The sequence below is a fragment of the Pecten maximus genome, chromosome 12, assembly GCF_902652985.1.
Source record: "Pecten maximus chromosome 12, xPecMax1.1, whole genome shotgun sequence".
Lineage (NCBI taxonomy): Eukaryota > Metazoa > Mollusca > Bivalvia > Pectinida > Pectinidae > Pecten > Pecten maximus.
Genome location: NC_047026.1, coordinates 1541967 through 1561673, shown reverse-complemented (window position 1 = coordinate 1561673; position 19707 = coordinate 1541967). Strand labels below are relative to the sequence as shown.

Here is a 19707-nt window from a genome sequence, read left to right as displayed (position 1 = left end):
GATGACAGTTTTATTGTATACACATGTTGGCCCTGACTGATCCCCGGGGACTGATGTTTGGGGCCAAAAAGGGTCAACTTAACTGAAATATTTAAAAAATCAGGTGACCATTAAGGCCTATGGGCCTCTTGTCTTATTCCATTCTAATTGCCCTACATTCATTGTCTATCTGTGAGTGTCCATAATTGATAAATATATTGATTCTATACTGACCATTATCTCTTACTATGGTTTAAAATATTTCTTTTTACTCTATTACCCGCCATTTATTGCATGGCCTATAATGTCCCTGCTTCTATGTTAATGATCCCACTTCATCTGGACAACCTCCCTGATGGTAACAAATGATATGGTACTTTTTCATAAACTCTGTTTCCATGGTAACAGGATGCAGACTTGGAGAGAGATGTTTTTGAAGGAGGAACTCCATTGGACAGTAGTTATCAAGGTCACCCTACAACACCTGGTGGTCAGATCAATCTCACTGGACCAGGTAATTTGTCCAGTACTCAGGGTACAATAGGATATGGTGGGGGTGGAGTGGTGTGGGAGGGGGTGGGGTAGGGGATTGAGTGGAGGTGGGGGTGGGAGAGGGTAGGGTGGGGATGGAGTCGGGTTGGGATGGGATTGGGGTGGGGTGGGAGGGGAATGGGTTGGGGTGTTGGGATGGGAGAGGGTAGGGTGGGAATGAAGTGGGGGTGGAATGGGTGTGGGTTGGGGTGGGGGTGGGGTGGGGTTGGGGGATTGGGGTGGGAGTGGGAGGGGATGGAGTGGGTGTGGATTGGGTTGGGGATGGGGTGGGGGTGGAGTGGGGATGGAGTGGGGGTGGGAGGGGATGGCGGTGGGGTGGGGTTGGGAGGGGAGGGGTGTGAGTGTGGAAGTGGATGGGGTGAATGGGGGTGGGGCTGGGAGGGGAGGGGGCGGAGATGGGTGTGGAAGGGGATGGGGTGAGTGGGTGGTGGGGGTTGAGAGGTTATAGGTTTGTACCTGCTCAGTAAATCAGTCTGTATATCAATATTATTCATACCCGGGAAATTCTCCTCATCAGCATTTGCCAGATATTTTACTCGCCTGAGGTGAAAACTGGTTTGAGCCATGGCTATGAGACTATGGCTGTCATACATTGCCAATGATCCATAAACTCTTTACACTGTACTGGGTGATGTGTCTTTACACTGTACTGGGTGATGTGTCTTTACACTGTACTGGGTGATGTGTCTTTACACTGTACTGGGTGATGTGTCTTTACACTGTACTGGCTGATGTGTCTTTACACTGTACTGGCTGATGTGTCTTTAAACTGTACTGGCTGATGTGTCTTTCCTTATTTCATGTACATAAACAGCAACTTCATTTTTTCATTATTTCAAATTACATGTTTCGTTATTTCATTCCAGTGCTGCAAAACCATTCTGAGGCAGAATAACGAAATGATACATAGCCTCCATACTTGTCAAATATTGTTGAAACTTGATAAGAATGATCATTACATACAAAATGTAGGTAATCTTAGCTAAGTCTAACTCTAACAACCTTTTCCATTCGTACAGAAAACTTAGAATTGATAATGTTAAGTAGAATATGTATGCTTGGAAATGCATATTAGTCCCGAACAGTACAAACAGAGGGACTGCAGGCTTGTAATTACATCTGTCTGTCCTAGTTTTACTTTGATTGATATTCGACAACAAAAAGCCAACATGTTGACAAACCTGTGATTCTATAAGCCAAAACAATTACATGTATTGATGTTCTTTTTTAAATTTTATTGTAACTTTATATCTGTATGAACCGATCGATCAGTATCAAAACTTAAGATGGTAACTGGCTTGTAGAAAAACTTGTTGATTTAAAAAAAAAAATTTTTTTTAGTAAAAATATTAAATTTTATTATTTTTTCGTAACGGAGATACCTGACCTGTGTTGTCCTCTCTGTTACAGTTCCAGATGGAGCAGTTTGAAGACCTACAGAACAGCTATAGTAGTTCGCTGAGTTCCTTCCCTTCGTTTGATAACAGACGACGGACCATCTCCACCAAATCCATCACCCCATCTATCAATAGTGCCTTTAGTGGACTTGTATCACCGCTTCAGTCTACTCCTGTTTTAAACAAATATGTAGGTGTCCAGTGGTTAACTGTTAATTATCCTGAAATAAGTTACAAATTATTGAAACATTAAGGTTTTACAGCAGAACATTCTGACATTGTCGGTTTTTAGGTCACCTGAGACGATCTCAGTTGACCTATTGTGATCGCCTTTTGGCATCGTTCATCATGCGGTGTGCATCGTGCGTCGTAAAAATTTACATTTTCAACTTCTTCTCAATTACCAACAGGCCCAGAGACCTGATATTGGGTCTGTAGCATGATGGGATGAAGGGTTACCAAGTTTGTTCAAATGGATGACCTTGACCTTCATTCAAGGTCACAGGGGTCAAATATACTAAAATTTTTGAACAATTTCTTCTTGTTAACCAAAAGGCCCAGAGACCCAATATTAGGTCTGTAGCATGCTGGGATGAAAGGCTACCAAATTTGTTCAAATGGATGGCTTGACCTTCGTTCAAGGTCACAGGGGGCCAAATGTACTAAAATATATCAAAACACAGGTGACCGTTACGGCCCATGGGCCTCTTGTATAATTTCTCTTTTGATTTAATTCTCATTGATTGAAATTTCTAATGTATTCCAGACTTCGCTGTCATCTGAATGTGGAACACATTATCCGACGATCCATGAGTCTCCGGTGCCATCACAACATTCGGGCCTCAACCAGGAACAAGAACGAGCCAGAACGGAGGCAGTCAACATCCGGAAGTTTTCACAGATGGAGAACATGTGTAATTCACACTCCAATTATGGTCTGCACAGCAATGGTGTTGACACACAGTCCTTGGAAGATTTTGTGGATGATTGTGGTGATGGAATGGTAACCTTTAGTTATATCAGACAAAGTAGTTCTCTCCCCGATATCCTCAGCAAGAGTTACGATCACAGTCTCAGTGTCTCAAGAAGGTATATCAGCCAGCACCTCAGTGATAAGGACCAATCAGAAATCAGAACAGTGTCACATGACCAAAATACAGGCCAATCAGGAATCAGAACAATGTCACATGACCAAAATACAGTCCGATCAGGAATCAGAACAATTTCACACGACCAAAATACAGACCAAACAGGCATAAGAACAGTGTCACCTAATGAAAAAAAGGACCAATCAGGAATTAGAACAGTGTCACATGACCAGAATAAGAACCGGGTTGGATCACCTATCCATAAAGTGTCTCCTGTTTACTTTGATAGCCAATCAGATGATAAGGAAATGTCACATGACATAGTTGTCAGTGTAGATGTCCATCAGAAATCCATGAAGGACAGTGAATTAATTAGGGAAAAGTTGGGTAACCATGACGACGATGAGGACTCCATAGCAGGAGAGTTCCACAATGATAGTGACAATACATTCACAGATTCTGATGAAGGGAACCTCACAGATCACACAGAGTCTGCTGATGAAGACTTCGCATTCCCTCCTATAGAGATTGTGTCCCTGGTCAACGAAAAGTTGAATTCTCATACAAATGCCACGCCTGTGCCCTCATCACAGAAGACAGAAGACCCAATAGCGACCAGTTACAAACAGATGAACAATGCCATGGGACGGCCTGTCCTCGACAGATTTATATCACGCGATAGTGAGGACAGACACGACTCGATGACTCCTGTAAATTCTCTGAGCTCTCCGATTTCTCCCTCGTCACCGTTTCCCAAAGTGATATCTACGTTGCCTTTGTCAAGTTCTGTGCTGGACCTTATAGTGATGCTGCAGCGTTTGATTGGGTTCAGTTACACCATCGGCCAGACCTTCTGTCAAAGTGTTTTAAGGGGTCAGACTTTCGTTAATGAGGACCCCGCTCAGTCTTCGTTGGAGTCAGACTCAGAAGATTTCTTTGCCAGCACAAAGATGAGTGAAGCACGCCAGAAATTGTACGACAACATTTTTGAGGTAAATCAGATATATTTCATCAATGGATTTCTTATGAAATTGTTCTCGATGTGTAACAATTCCAATACTGGCTATGTTCTGTTTAAATTCTTTTGATAGGGTATATGTAATACACTGTGTACCTACCCTGATAACATGTCGTTTTCTCATGTAGGGTTTGTGTAATACACTGTGTACCTACCCTGATAACGTGTCGTTTTCTCCTGTAGGGTTTATGTAATACACTGTGTACCTACCCTGATAACATGTTGTTTTCTCCTGTAGGGTGTGTGTAATATGCTGTGTACCTACCCTGATAACATGTCGTTTTCTCCTGTAGGGTTTATGTAATACACTGTGTACCTACCCTGATAACGTGTCGTTTTCTCCTGTAGGGTTTGTGTAATACACTGTGTACCTACCCTGATAACGTGTCGTTTTCTCCTGTAGGGTTTATGTAATACACTGTGTACCTACCCTGATAAAGTGTGTTTTTTCTCCTATAGGGTTTGTGTAATACACTGTGTACCTACCCTGATAACGTGTTGTTTTCTCCTGTAGGGTTTGTGTACATGTAATACACTGTGTACCTACCCTGATAATGTGTTGTTTTCTCCTGTAGGGTTTGTGTAATACGCTGTGTACCTACCCTGATAACGTGTCGTTTTCTCCTGTAGGGTTTGTGTAATACACTGTGTACCTACCCTGATAATGTGTTGTTTATCCTGTAGGGTTTGTGTAATACGCTGTGTTCGTATGCCGATAACATGTTATGTATGGATCTATGTGGTACTACACTGACCGTAGCCAAGAGGCTCGTTGGACCCCAGGTAAGTGTAATGAATTCAAATTTTTTGACAAATGTGTTTTTTGACATGTTTGAAATTGGTTAAAATCTGCATTAGGCTCCATTTTAGTAGTACTTGTTTCCTAAAGTCTCTTTATATTGAATTATCTGGTTTGAAATCTTGTATTGTTGTTGTTTCATAAATTTCCAAAGAAATATATATAAACTGTATACCGTAAAAACTCGTGTAATTTGGCAACAGTGTAATTTGCGCAAGTACTTTTTGGGGCTGAAATGCTGAATAAAAACTTCTATCCATATATTTTCGCATGAAAATTTTTGACCAAAAATGATGTCCAGGAGGTCCGAATTTGATGAATGAAAATGACACTAAGACAGATTAGTACAAAACTTTGCTTAAAATCATTGTAATAAATACTTGATGATTAAAATAATCTAATTATTTTGTATTTGTAATGAGGAAATAGCAAAATTGCGTCTTGTTTATTTTTTTAAATCGACCGTAAGAGCTGCGGGTATTTCTGGCTAGGTGATTGGGTGCCGTAGATCGTGAGTTCGAGGCCCGGTCAGGGCACGAGTCAAAAAGTTGTCTTCCTTCGTCAATTGTGTTGCTAAGTTATATAAACTGTATATACATGAAAAAGTTTACTTAAGATGTGAAAATACAATTTTTATGTTAAGAATATATTTTAAATCATGATTTAGATAAATACCCAGACGATGATGTAAATGTGATGATATAAAGATATGTATCTATAGATCTATATAAGAAAATGTTGAACATTGTGTGAAAAAGTACCATACCGCCCAGGTTTATATGTTTTGGCTGTATTTCCCAAATTCTTTTTGATGTGAGTGGGTTTATATAAGGGCTGATAGATAAGTTGTGAGCCTCATATTGAAGGATTTTAATTTTGCCAGACATAGCGTATTATTTTTCAACATAATCCCCTTCAGTATCTATACACTTTTGTCAGCGGTGTTTAAGGGCCTCAATGCCACTTCTATAGAACTCCTTATCTTGGCTGTTCAGAAAGTCATTCCAATGCATACTAGGGTTAGGGTGCCTGTTTTCAGTTTTGGAAATAGGCGAAAGTCTGATGGAGTGAGATCAGGTGAATAAGGCGGATGCTCAATCAATTTAAAGCCACAATCGTAAATGACAGCCATGGCAATGACAGACTCTTTCACCCTAACTCTAACCGGTTTTGTCTATTTTGCAAAAGCTGCTTGTCTTGTTTACTTTAGAGTGCTACCTCGTCGATATAAACTAACCAAATGAGACCAGTCCTTGGGTGCACAGCCCTGTATAGTCAGAGAATAGTAGGACTTAAAAAGAACATCCTTGAGAACCTCCTTCAATATGAGGCTCACAACTTATCAATCATCCCTTGTATGTTGTCTACATCTGACCTAAGCTGTTGTGATGGAGGTCATAAAACCCAAAACAAACATCTCACTGTTGAACTAGATATTCTTGTTGTGGAGATCTCTCTTTCTTGTCCACAGTTAGTCTCCTACCTACAGACACAGCAGGCGGGCGGCCTCATTTGGGGCTGTCGCCATGACACCAACAGGATCAAAGACTGCTTCCTGTACGTCAACAAGAAGGCCGATTTACTGTGTGATCGCTATGAGCCTATCACTAAAGAGGTACGTTAAAAAATGTAAAAGAGGACATTTTACAGTTAAAGATCAGATTAATTTTGATCTGAACTATTCAAATTTTTTAACATGAATGTAAGTTGTTTATAAGCAAGCATGTTGCACAGCATTTGTAGTTCAAGAAAAAAGTTTTCAACTTTTCCTTTTAATTGCTAGTAGTTATAATGTAGGGGGAGTGGGGGGGGGGGCGGTCAGAAGCTTCCTTTGGGGAAGGGGAACAAATTTTGCATATATGTTGGCTCTGGCCATCTGAGGGCCGGAGGGGCAGGCCCAATAGGGGAAATAGAGATAAGTCCTTTGTTTGATCTGAAGAGGAACCAGTTTTGTATAAACTGCGAGTCTAGCCCTACAGGGGCCAGAAGGGATTGAGATCTAGCAAAAAACTTTAAAATCCTTCTTCTTCTGTAGAAAAAAAAAGGATTTGGCCCATATTTGGTCTGAAATATCCTTGGATGAATGTTAACCAATTTGGTATATATATGATGAGACTGACCTCCAAGGCCTGAGGTGAAAGGCCAAGTAGGGGAAATAGAGCAAATTCTTTAAAAGCATTCGGCTGTAGGAATGAAAGGATTTGGGCTGTATTAAATGGTATGAAGGGGAATCAATTTGTGTTAGAAAGGTCGGTCTGCCCCGAATCCCCCCCCCCCCCCCCCCCCATCCCCCCATCCCCCCCAACCCAGGGGCCTGAGGGGTGGGGCCAAATAAGGGAAATATAACGAATTCTATAAAATACTTCTGTAGTGTTGTCATGTTTTTGTCAAAATCACTGCAATATCCAGGTGGGTGATACAGGCCCACTAGGCCTCTTGTTTAGGGACAGTTAAGAAATTTCAACATGTTAAAACTGGAGTTGGCTCATCTGAATGACAGAGGGACTTAATTACTGTTAATTCCACATCCATTTTGTTGCTGACATGTTTTTGAGGTAAATGATACCTTGGTTGTTTGCGATTTAGACGGTTGACCTTATAGTCTTTCCCATATTTACATCAGTCGTTATTTTTCAGATGTGTACGCGGATCAACAACATGGCTGCCGTGGCTGACTACCTTGAGAGTTACCACAGTAAACTTGGTAAAACGTTTGATGTCTATAACGACTGGCAACTTAAACACAAGAGCCACACCCCAACCAGTGACCTTAACAGCTGTGACAGAGCAGGTAGGGGACAGGATAAAAATTAAAAAAAACATAATTATCAAAAAATGATAAAAATAGGTCATGTATAGGTCATATATAGGTTATTATAGGTCATGTATAGGTCATGTATAGATCATTATAGGTCATTATAGGTCATGTATAGGTCATTATAGGTCATTATAGGTCATGTATATGTCATGTATAGGTCATTATAGGTCATTATAGGTCATGTATAGGTCAAGTATAGGTCATGTATAGGTCATGTATTGGTCATTATAGGTCATGTATAGGTCATGTATTGGTCATTATAGGTCAAGTATAGGTCATGTATTGGTCATTATAGGTCATGTATAGGTCATGTATAGGTCATAATAGGTCATGAATAAGTCATTATAGGTCATGTATAAGTCATTATAGGTCATGTATAGGTCATTATAGGTCAAGTATAGGTTATTTTAGGTTATGATAGGTCATGTATAGGTCGTTATAGGTCAAGTATAGGTCAAGTATAGGTCATGTATTGGTCATGTATAGGTTATTTTAGGTTATGATAGGTCATGTATAGGTCGTTATAGGTCAAGTATAGGTCAAGTATAGGTCATGTATTGGTCAAGTATAGGTCATGTATTGGTCATTATAGGTCATGTATATGTCATGTATATGTCATAATAGGTCATTATAGGTTATGTATAGGTCATGTATAGGTCATGTATAGGTCATGTATATGTCATGTATAGGTCATGTATAGGTCATTATAGGTCAAGTATATGTCATGTATATGTCATGTATATGTCATAATAGGTCATGTATAAGTCATTATAGGTCATGGAAAATATCCCTTAAGTTGATGAGGAAAAATTCACTCTTGATAATAATATAAACTTTAAAATGTTAAATGAGGAGGAAAACTATATATAGATATACTACATATTCCTCCGTTAAATATGAAATTTCAATAATTCTTTGCAAAGTGCAAATTTTAGATTCAGATTTCTTCACAGAGTATCAAATTTCAATATCTACTCCCCCACCCAAAGTTATAAGTTTGGATATTTATTTGTGTCACAGAGTTTGAAGTTTTGGGAGGATTTTCTTACAACCCTGAGGTTGACCGTCAGTATGTCATGGAAACTGCATCACAGAAAACGTCTACGACCACTTCATCACGATCGTATCATTCCGTGATCATACAGAGTCCCACTAGTCCATGCCACGATCACCTTCTGGCCGTCCTCCGTGCTCTCAGTAGGATCATGGCTTACAGGGTAGGTTCTGTTACATCACTGTAAATGGAGGGAGATGATAGGCTGACATATTACAAGTATCATGACCGTCCTCTCATTGGATGATTCCTTTCCCAGTGAACAGCAAATCGGACCTTATCACAATATTTTAGTGTTTTTGACATCGTCTACCTCCCGCCTCCCAAGAGAAATATAAGATTTCCACCATAGGACAGTGTATGAATTCTCCCCAAACATAGAAAATGTATGAACAAATTAAACCCATTCATGAAATCTTCCCTGATACAGAAAATTGTTGAAACGATAAATAAAATATGAATTCTGGCCAAATTCAGAAAAAGTGTTAACAAATCAGCCAATGAATTCTTCTCCAAATATAGAAAATGTATGAACAAACCAATTCATGAATTCTTCCCTGATACAGAAAATAATTGAAAAGATAAATAAAATTGAAACTTAAATAACAGATTAGTGTGGGATTTCTTCCCAAATATAGAAAATGTATGATAATTTCTGATGTGTTTCTCAATATACATCTTGTATGACTCTTCCCCACAGATAAACCTGTTTGTATGACTGTTATAGAAAATGTATGATAATTTCTGATGTGTTTCTCAATAGACGTCTGTATGACTCTTACCCACAGATTAACCTGTTTGTATGCGATGCTCTACATGTACTGCTTGGTTTGAAGCATACAAACGATCCCATACAAGTATGTCTTCAGCCCCTCACACAGTTCCTCCAGAATTACTTCGACTCCTTACAAGCGTGGCTCTACCCAGACTGCTTCAGGAGGGTCATAGAGTGCATCTGGATATTTATAGTACAAGTAAGTTCCTACCTTCCTCCTCTAGAGAGCTCCCTATGTTAATATTTGTATGTATATAGAGTAAGACTTGTTTATAACGAATCCAAATGGATCCTGAGAAAATAAATTACTACACGTATATCTCAAACTGATTTTATGATTTTGAAATAACTTCATAAAAAAAAAACAGAAATTTATGTCATGCCTGTTTTCTTATCAAAGTTTTTGTGTACTTTTATTCAATTTCAATTTCAATCTTGCTTGATTAAGGTTGAGCCAAATTGAGAGATTTTAACTTTTTTCATAAAAAAACAAACAAACAAAAAACAGAAATTGATATCATGCTTGTTTTTCTTATGAAAGTTTCATCTATTTTCAATTTCAACCATGCTTCCAAAAAAAAAAAAAATTCAATGTCTTTTACTTTCTCTGGGTTATGGTCTAGCTTACAATACCGGCCTGTTATACATACAAATGTATATGCACAGACTATTATATGCACTGATCAATATCACAGATTACTTATGTATCGCACCACATATGTGTTGTACTAACTGCTACTAAAACATTTGAGTGTATTTGTTTTCAAAAATATTTATACTGCACAACTCTTTAATAACATTGCTAAGGTCATCAATAAAACAGAGCAACTGTAGCAAAAAGACCGTTTAAAAATTATCTTTTTTGCTAAAGGGACATACATTCTATCTGCTGTTGTAGGTCTGGTAGTTCTGAAAGACACAGGAAAACATAGAATTTGCAACATTCATAACTTATCATTTTAAAATTTTAAAAGTGAGAACTCTTTTTTATAACTTATAAATCTTCTCAATGTAGGAATATGCCAAACACTTACCGAATAATATATGGGATGTGGATAGACAATACACTAATAGACTAGTATAATACTGTCAGACACAAATGACCATAGTCTGAACTTAGAGTTATTGCCCTTTTTCTCCAGAGTTATTGCCCTTTTTCTCCAAAAATTCTTATCCTGTTTTTCTTTCATTTCGTATTTCAGGATTTCGAGGAGGAAGTGGGGAGGTTAATGTTGGGAGACGCTCATGGAGAGACAAACGCTCGGACACTCATACAGGCAGTCTCCGTGAGTTTACAGTTTTTGATGATGAAGCTTCAAACAATGACAGTGTTAAAATATTTCGGTTGGGAACAATAACGGCCATACAGCTTGTTTATGTGTTTATGAAGAAAAGATTTGTAACATATTTAAATTATTTGATTAAGAAATGGTTGAAATTTAGATATTGGTTATGTGGTTCCAGAAATTGTTTTTCTCGACTGTTGACGTGTGGAACTGTAGCATTTTGAATATTTGTGTTTCAGCATCTACTGACATTCATTAACCGCCAAGACAAGGACATTAGAAAAGATCTACTACTGTCACAGGCCGTAAGTAATTATATACTGCTGTCACAGGCCGTAAGTAATTATATACTGCTGTCACAGACCGTAAGTAATTATATACTACTGTCACAGGCCGTAGATAATTCTTTACTGCATTTTTCATGGTTTTCTACTCTGATCATGGTTTTCTATGTTCAGTCATGGTTTTTTACGTAAGATCATCGATTGAAACAAAACGTGGAAACTTTAAGGAGCTATTGAGATTAATGGCAGGTTTGAAAAGTGATTAATTGAACAAAATTACTCAGAAATTTGCATCAGAATGCATTTAAACAATATTACAAAATATATCTATATACCTTAAAACTTATCTACCATCTTTCCCTTTCTGTTGATGAACGATCATCTATCATTTGATAACTTGTGATGATCGATCATTTATCGTTTGATAAGTTGTGATGATCAATTACACTATTATTTTCATAACAATATGTCAGTCGTTTGAACTGATCAAGGACATGTAGTAAGACAGACACTTGAGTTAATTATGTTGTTTTTTTGTCACTTGTCCAATGTTTACTTCTATATTACCAAAATAGAACTTAGGTGTTAACACAAATGGATTCTAAAAGATTCTTCTTTCCACAAGTTAAACAAAAAATTTACAATTAACAGCTGATGAAGAGGCTGGCAGATTGTTTAGATTTAAAATGTTTAACTGTAGGTGATGACCTTGACCTTTGTTTAGTTTTAAAATGTTTAGTTGTTGGTACTGACCTTGACCTTTGACCTTTCCCAGGAGGATGTCATGTTCAAGTTACAACTGTTCACAGAGTCGACATCCCAGCTGATGAAGCTACACCAGGCTCTCAAGGCACATGTAAGTTGCTTCATTATTTATCAATACTGTATTTATCCTCATATCAGCCCCAACCACTAGTGTAAAGTATCAAGGATTGGGGAGAGCTTACTTTTAGCTTACTTATCAGGTCATCTGTGGATAAATACGGTATATGTGTTACTTATCTAATTACTGAGGAATATATGATGTCTTTGTTACTTCGCTTTCCTAAACCTGTTGTATGCACGAAATTCTGCCCTTTCCCAATCATTCCATCAGAATTAGTTGTCATATATAACCCCCACAAGTTAAGTCTACATATTGTGGTAGAAAAAGTGTAATGATGAAATAAATAGTGTAACGATGATATAAATAGTGTAACGATGAAATAAATAATGTAACGATTAAATAAATAGTGTAACGATGAAATAAATAGTGTAACGATTAAATAAATAGTGTAACGATGAAATAAATAGTGTAACGATGAAATAAATATGTAACGATGAAATAAATAGTGTAACGATGAAATAAATAGTGTAACGATGAAGTAAATAGTGTAACGATGAAATAAATATGTAACGATGAAATAAATAGTGTAACGATGAAATAAATAGTGTAACGATGAAATAAATAGGGTAACGATTAAATAAATATGTAACAGTGAAATAAATAGTGTAACGATGAAATAAATAGTGTAACGATGAAATATAACGATGAAGTAAATAGTTTGACGATACTGTTCTGATTTATAGTATGCGTGGACGGACACCTCCAGTACATGCACTGTGGACGGAGCTCTTCAGGCCACGCTACACAAAATGAGACGGGAACTTCAGATGTACAGCAAGTGTTTTAGTGGGAAACAGCTGACAGACTGGATCATGGCAAACCCAGGCCCCTTCTGTAACATGTGTAAGTGACATTATACTCACAAACTTAAAATATCAAGATATTTTAATAATCTTTTCTGGCATCCTGTTTAAGGCGGTGGCATTTGTATTCAAGTGGCATCCTGTGTGAGTGGTGTTTTCTGTGTGTGTGGCATCCTGTTTGAACAAGATCATATCTGTGGATTATATCCAGTATGTTAGTGACAAGTGCTAGTGTGAATAGAAAAGATTTTCTATAAATAGTAACTGTGACCTTGACCTTGGCACCCTGAAACACAAACTTATTGCTAAAGGTGTTCTCATTCTTGGACAATGTCTAATCATACATACAAAAGGAATGCTGTATTTCCTTCTCGGCTTCGTCATGAGGAGATAATTCAGTTGATTACAAAGTTCTTCAATAGTGGTAAATATATGTCTATGGTTAAACGTGCACTTATTTAAGTAGAGGCAGAAAGAAAATTGTAAATTACAGTAAATTTAAATTGACATCCAATCCTACCATTGGTCCAACTAATAAGATATTGTGTAGATAATACTGCTGAGCTAACTTAATCAAAAATCAATAATTATATACATTTAAGTAGAGGCAGAAAGAAAATTGTAAATTACAGTAAATTTAAATTGACATCCAATCTTACGCTTGGTCAACTAATAAAATGCATGAGCCTGATAAATTGGCTATCTTCATGTAGACAATATATTGCTTACTAACTTAATCAAAAATTAATATTCATATACATTTTGCTTACTAACTTAATCAAAAATTAATACTCATAACCATTTAAGGCAGGGAGTGCTACACAATTGAATAATAGTCCAAAATGCTGGTCTAGCTTTCAGTCTAAAATAAATGTCATATTTGTTTGTATTCCTTTGTTCATTTATTTTGAAGGGAAGCCCTTAAACAACTTTTATGTCAAATTTCAACACGTTTGATTAAATAAGTTGATGTATATTAGAATTAGTGTTGATAGGTTTGGTGAGACAAACTTATCATTGAAGGGTGTAAGAGAGTTATATGTATACAAAATTTTGTCACTACTCTTAATTTGATTTGATCAATTATCAATATTTTTAGTGTTACCAAGATTCCATATAAATTCAGCCCAATATTTGTGTATGACTGAATCTGCTTTTGATATCATGATGGAGAATTCTGAATTTAACATATTTTGGCTAGTTTTACTGTCAAATTGAATTCCTTATTTTATCTTCAATTTCATGTATAATGTATATTCAGAAAGAAACAAAAATGGTAATTTTTTTTATGCAAGACGTAACTAAGTTGTCTCCCTTGGAAGAACATACTGTCTGTTTTGATTATTATGAAATTAAATATTAATCAATAATCAATGAAATAAACAAAATCCCACTTTACACAATTTTTAGGATTTTTTTTTTCACTTTTCACAAGTAATGTTTTATACCATTGATCCACTCTTTGATAGAGAAAGGAGGCTGATCTTGAACATATTTCACAGACATTCTCTAGTTATGTACAAAATATATCAGAAATTTGCCAAAACTCTTTGGCAATCACATGGATGAAAGTTTTCAGTATTAATTCTGAATTCAGTATTTTGGAAATATGTTCTGCCATATAATTATATTTACATTCCTAATGTGGTTTGCTGATATGAACATACCAAGTGAAAACAGCAAACATATGACCATGAATACACTATGAAAACCGTATGAAAACATTGTCTCTCGTGCAAATCACCTGATTAATCGGGTCATATTAATACGCCATCAAAAAAATAGTCCGCCTTTCAATTATGAAAATATTGTGTTTTTGTTGCAATTTGTTCACATAAAATAAATATGATTTGAATTGAATGATTGTATTTAATATTATTTTTACTTTAATACTTCTTTCTTTTTGTTTTATACAAAATTAAACAAAAAAGACCGGAAAATGCGGAACGACATTAAAACAATGGCGTGGTGCATAGGCGGGATCTCCCGGCTGTTCTAATAATTTGGCGTTTCATCGTATACATGACAAATTTTTCTTTTTAATAAAATTTCTCGTTTTCTCGATATAAATTTTTTAAATCAAGGTTATGTAAATATATGAATTGAATAGATTTTTTAAATTTTCATTGTGGCTATGAATACCAGTAGCTATAGCTACATATCCTCCGAGGCGCGCTACCGCGCACCACGGGATATGTAGCTAGCGACTGGTATTCATAGCCGCAATGAAAATTAAAAAAATCTATTCAATCCATATATATTAATGTTAATTTTTTTGTAAAAACAGGTATTTCAGTTTTCGAGATTCTGACACTTTCATCCATACCTGATCAACAGACAGTTGTTTTTCATTGTTTTAGGGGAGGAGGTTTCAGCGGAAGACATCAGGAACAAGCGGACTAACTGTATCGCAGTGGCACAATGGCTCATGGACCAGGGACTTCTGGTCGACATAGAAACTGAATTATTTGGACAGTTTGGTGGGTAGATATACATTGCTTGTTAGGAACAAAATGTTTTTTTATGTCTCAGAATCTAAGAATAATACTATATTAGACTGAAGATCTCAAAATCTCAGAATAATACAATTTGGAATGACGTTCTCAAAATAATACCATTTAGAATGAATATACCAAAATCTCAAAATAGTACCATTTGAAATTAATATCTCAAATAATACCTTTTAAAATGAATATTTCAAAATCTCAAAATAATACTATTTGAAATGAATATTTTAAAAACTCAAAATAATACCAATTAAAATAAATATTTCAAAATCTCAAAATGATACCATTTAAATGAATATTTCAAGATCTCAAAATGATACCATTTAAATGAATATTTCAAGATCTCAAAATGATACCATTTAAATGAATATTTCAAGATCTCAAAATGATTCCATTTAAAATGAATATTTCAAAATCTCAAAATAATATCATTTTGGCTGAAGATCTCAAAATAACATCACTTAGAATGAATATCCCCTAATCTCAAAATTATACCTTTTACACTGACAATGTAACAAACCAAACATGTATTACAATTGGTGTTAAGACTGAAGATTTCATAGCCTTATGTAACATGTAATTAAGGATTGAATCTTGATTTGGTCGATTTCATGGGGTCATGAATTGAGTTGCTCTTGAGACAAATTTAATGAAGCAGTTCATTAAATTTGTCTCAAGAGCAACTCAATTCATGACCCCATGAAATCGACCAAATCTAGATTCAATCCTTATATTTCAATTGTTTTTTTTTTTCGAATAAAAAAGTCGGTCTAGATATTAATATCTTGTAGCTTGTGCAAGTCTAAATGCGGAAAAGCCCGAGGAGTTCCGGATTGTGCATGTCTTGTCGGTCGAGTAAAATAGTCCGCAATTTAAGGATTAAAAACAGCATTATTTTGTCATAAAAAAAGTATCTAGCATATCTGGTCTTTCGTAAAATACAAGAATACATTATGAATTTGATAATTTTAATAATTAATCCATGTTTATAACAACAATGTAGAAAAAGTGAAATAGTTCCGCGGAAGGATTTTAACCATGTATTCATACGCACTGATCAGTGTTAATCTGGTCAAATTCATGAGCAAATGAAACAGATTAAGTTTGGTAGTTTCATCGAGTCCAACTTGAGTAGAAATTGAAATATTTTAAAAAAAAAACCTGAAACAATATCTTTGAGGCAAAGAATATTTATAAATGAACATTATTAAATGATCATACCTTATTCTAAAAGCATATTAGATTGTTTGTACGTCTTTTTGTATTTTAGAAGGCAGTATGGCTCAAACACACGATTTAAGCTCCATAGACGAAGCATTGCTGGACTACCCTGCCCTCAGTATTCACAGTAGTATGCCGACATCTGGGCGGGAATCGGATATCAGTTCCCTAGGGGACACACCTACAGGATCACCACCAGGGCCGGCCGCTATGACATTTGGACGGCCTACCAGATCAAGGGACAGTACTCCTGTTCCACGGCCACGGCCGCAAAGTCATGTACCGTTTCAGAGCCGGAGCAGAAAAGGTACGCCTTTACCACGATTTGCAAACTTATCTCTGTACGATGATCAGACAAATTCTTTGAGTCCAACAGAAGACGATCCTAACGATGTCAACCTCTACGGTCTGGGAGTTCGTTGCCCTGGAGATGACCTCCAGCTCAGTGACAGCTATGAAGACAATAACTATGAAATGCCCTCCGCAGGACTTTTCTCACCGCGTCTAGATTCCATGCTGGCAAGTCGACTATTTCAGGACGGTGTTTCTCACTACTATTACATAACAAGTCTAATGGACTCGAACATTTCTCCTTCGACAACTTCCCGGAGTCACGGTGTATCGAGTGAACTCAACACTCTAGTTGAACAGTGCTTCCAGAGGAAAATTGTTCCTGATTATATCACGACTATCCTGTACAGTAGGAGAAAATATGATTCTGTAGCCAAAGTGTTCTCCCAGAAATTACTACAACAGCCAGATTGTGACCTGGTTATGAATCAGTCGGACTCGACTTGTGTTACCAGCTAATCTAGAACTTAAAGCTGCAGATTTCATTCTGGACTTAAGGTCACATGAACAAATATATGTCGACCTAAATCAATCTTAGCTCAAAGCTTGCTTTTTTTAAAACTTAAAAAAAAAAAAAAAATATTTATTTATGAATTTTTGAAGTAATGATTGACACTTCATACCTTCATAATTTTCGTTAATTTTTAATCGTGTTTAAAATAAAATAATGCCAGGGAAAAAAATATACACCTTAATATATAAGTGATTAACATGACATCAAATGCTCAAAAATTGTGATACATTGAAAATGTTTTCTTGTTCTCTAGTTCAAGTTCTGTTAACAAATTGAGGTTTTGTTGGTTGAAAACGTGTTTTAGAATTGTTAAATTTCTTAGGCTCAAGGGACAAAGGTATTAAGAATGTAAAAATGTATTAAGGTTGAACCTCAAAGACAAGCCTCACTTTGGTTTTCATATGTTGGTAATATTAACTGTTGGCAATTGCAAGTCAGTGAAACTTAAAATCATATTCTACATATATACAAGTTTCTTCCAACTTTCTAATTGTGGAGCAATTATATTTTAGCATAGTACCAAATTTTTATTGCATACCAATATTACTTTATGAATATCTAAATATAGTTTAATGAACACAATCCTAATTTAACACAAAGGTTCTAGCACAAAAAACACTAAAGACTGCCACTAGATAATGTACATTTACAGTTAATTTCCTCATAATTTCATCAAGATAAATATTTTTGAAATTGACAGATGTATGATTACCATGTATGACTTGTTTTCCTTAGATGCTCAATATTTCATTTGAAATCATACTTTTAAGAATATATTTATTTTATTGACATTGTAAACAAATATATTTGAGTGCTAATATTTAACAATCACTATACGGACACTGAAGCAATACGGTTTAGAATTATGAATGTATTTTTAAATGTTTGTAAATGTTATTCTTTTGAAACAATTTTTTAGTTGCAATTTTGTTTTTATTACATGTTCCTACTGGTTCTTTCCTGGTCACTTTAGAGGAAAGTTATTTTTAGATTTTTCGTAAGTGTGGTAACAAAAGATGAAATGTTTAATTATACCATAATGAACGTGGACGAGTTGTACTTACAGGTGACTTACCCGAATCAATTATATCTGGCCCTGGTTTTCATCAACATCAAAATTTTCCATAAAAGCATAACTGGAATTCAGAAGAATTCTTTAGTGAAGGAAGATAAATTTAGATCAGTATTATGATTTCATTTGGAAAATTTTAATTAGGCCAAACTTACATTTGGGGCTGCTGCAGTAAGACCTGATAAGAAACACATATTATTAAAATCAAATTTACATTGGGGTTGATTCCTTTGTTGAAGATATTTTTTATTATATATTTTTTGTTTTGTTGTGTTTTTGTTTCCGAAGCCCACCTTTTGCAATGCTATATCAGCATTATCCGTAAATAAGCCCGACCCCCCACTTTAGCCCATTTTCAGTGCACTAGTCTGGGCTTATCCCCAGTAAAATACAATATACATTCATAACATATATACTTACCTCTTTATGTATAAATTTGTTTTTAAGGTATGTCTATAACGGTAGTTAAAAAAAATGGAATATAGCTTAGGTCAAAGTTCATGTCATAAGGTATAATAAAAAAGATGGAATATAGGGTAGGTCAAAGTTCATGTTACTGCAAAAAATAGCTATGTATATGTATACTGTCTATTAAATATTGCACACACCAGTCTATAGCCAGCATGATGCAAACTAAGACATTTCTAAGCATTTTGTGAAATTAATTTTTAATAATTTTTACCAGTAGATTGTAATATGGTGTTTAAATCCTTATATACATGTAAATATTTATTTTATGTATGTGAACCAATCTGATGTTTTCGATTTTTTTTTACGGCTAGAAGCAGTGACGATAAGACTGTATTTTTCTTTTTTGTTTTTATTTGTATTCGGCATTTGTGTGTAAACCAGGAAACAGATAACAATGTATAATCCACATTTTTCTACATTGTTGTAAAAAAATTCACAGATAGTCTGTAAAAGTCATTTCCAAATGTTTACAGTATTATATACTCTTAACATTAACACTGTAATGTGTTAAATATGGCAAAATGACAATTCAAGTTAAATAGCCGGTTTTATTATTATTCTATTTCAGTTCTCATAGTTTTATATTATACATTCCCAGTTACCTGGTATATTCAAATTAACCATATTCTATTGCACAAGGGTACTTACAAATTATACTAAGGGGAGACAATCCTACCTACCTACTCAGAGCCCAACTTGATTTGAACTATTCTCAGAAGAGAAGCCTTCTAAAAAGATCTCATTCCGTTAGATGTAAATCGAGTAAACCGGGAGACTATAACCCAAAATAAACAAGTTTTTAAGTTTTCTCAAACACTATGATACAAACACA

At 35.7% G+C, this 19707-nt stretch overlaps 1 protein-coding gene across 1 annotated transcript in view; it reads left to right on the top strand.

Moving 5' to 3' along the window:
- LOC117339353 overlaps nt 1-19707 on the top strand; it is a 60435-nt gene extending 40728 nt beyond the window's left edge. Inside the window, exons 19-32 of the mRNA XM_033900893.1 lie at nt 388-493; nt 1942-2118; nt 2695-4008; nt 4719-4817; nt 6305-6448; nt 7471-7624; nt 8672-8868; nt 9494-9679; nt 10683-10766; nt 11006-11071; nt 11826-11906; nt 12620-12779; nt 15100-15219; nt 16517-19707. Of these exons, the coding sequence (XP_033756784.1) occupies nt 388-493; nt 1942-2118; nt 2695-4008; nt 4719-4817; nt 6305-6448; nt 7471-7624; nt 8672-8868; nt 9494-9679; nt 10683-10766; nt 11006-11071; nt 11826-11906; nt 12620-12779; nt 15100-15219; nt 16517-17277 (3649 nt within the window). The 3' untranslated portion in view covers nt 17278-19707. The remainder of the gene's footprint in view (nt 1-387; nt 494-1941; nt 2119-2694; nt 4009-4718; nt 4818-6304; nt 6449-7470; nt 7625-8671; nt 8869-9493; nt 9680-10682; nt 10767-11005; nt 11072-11825; nt 11907-12619; nt 12780-15099; nt 15220-16516) is intronic.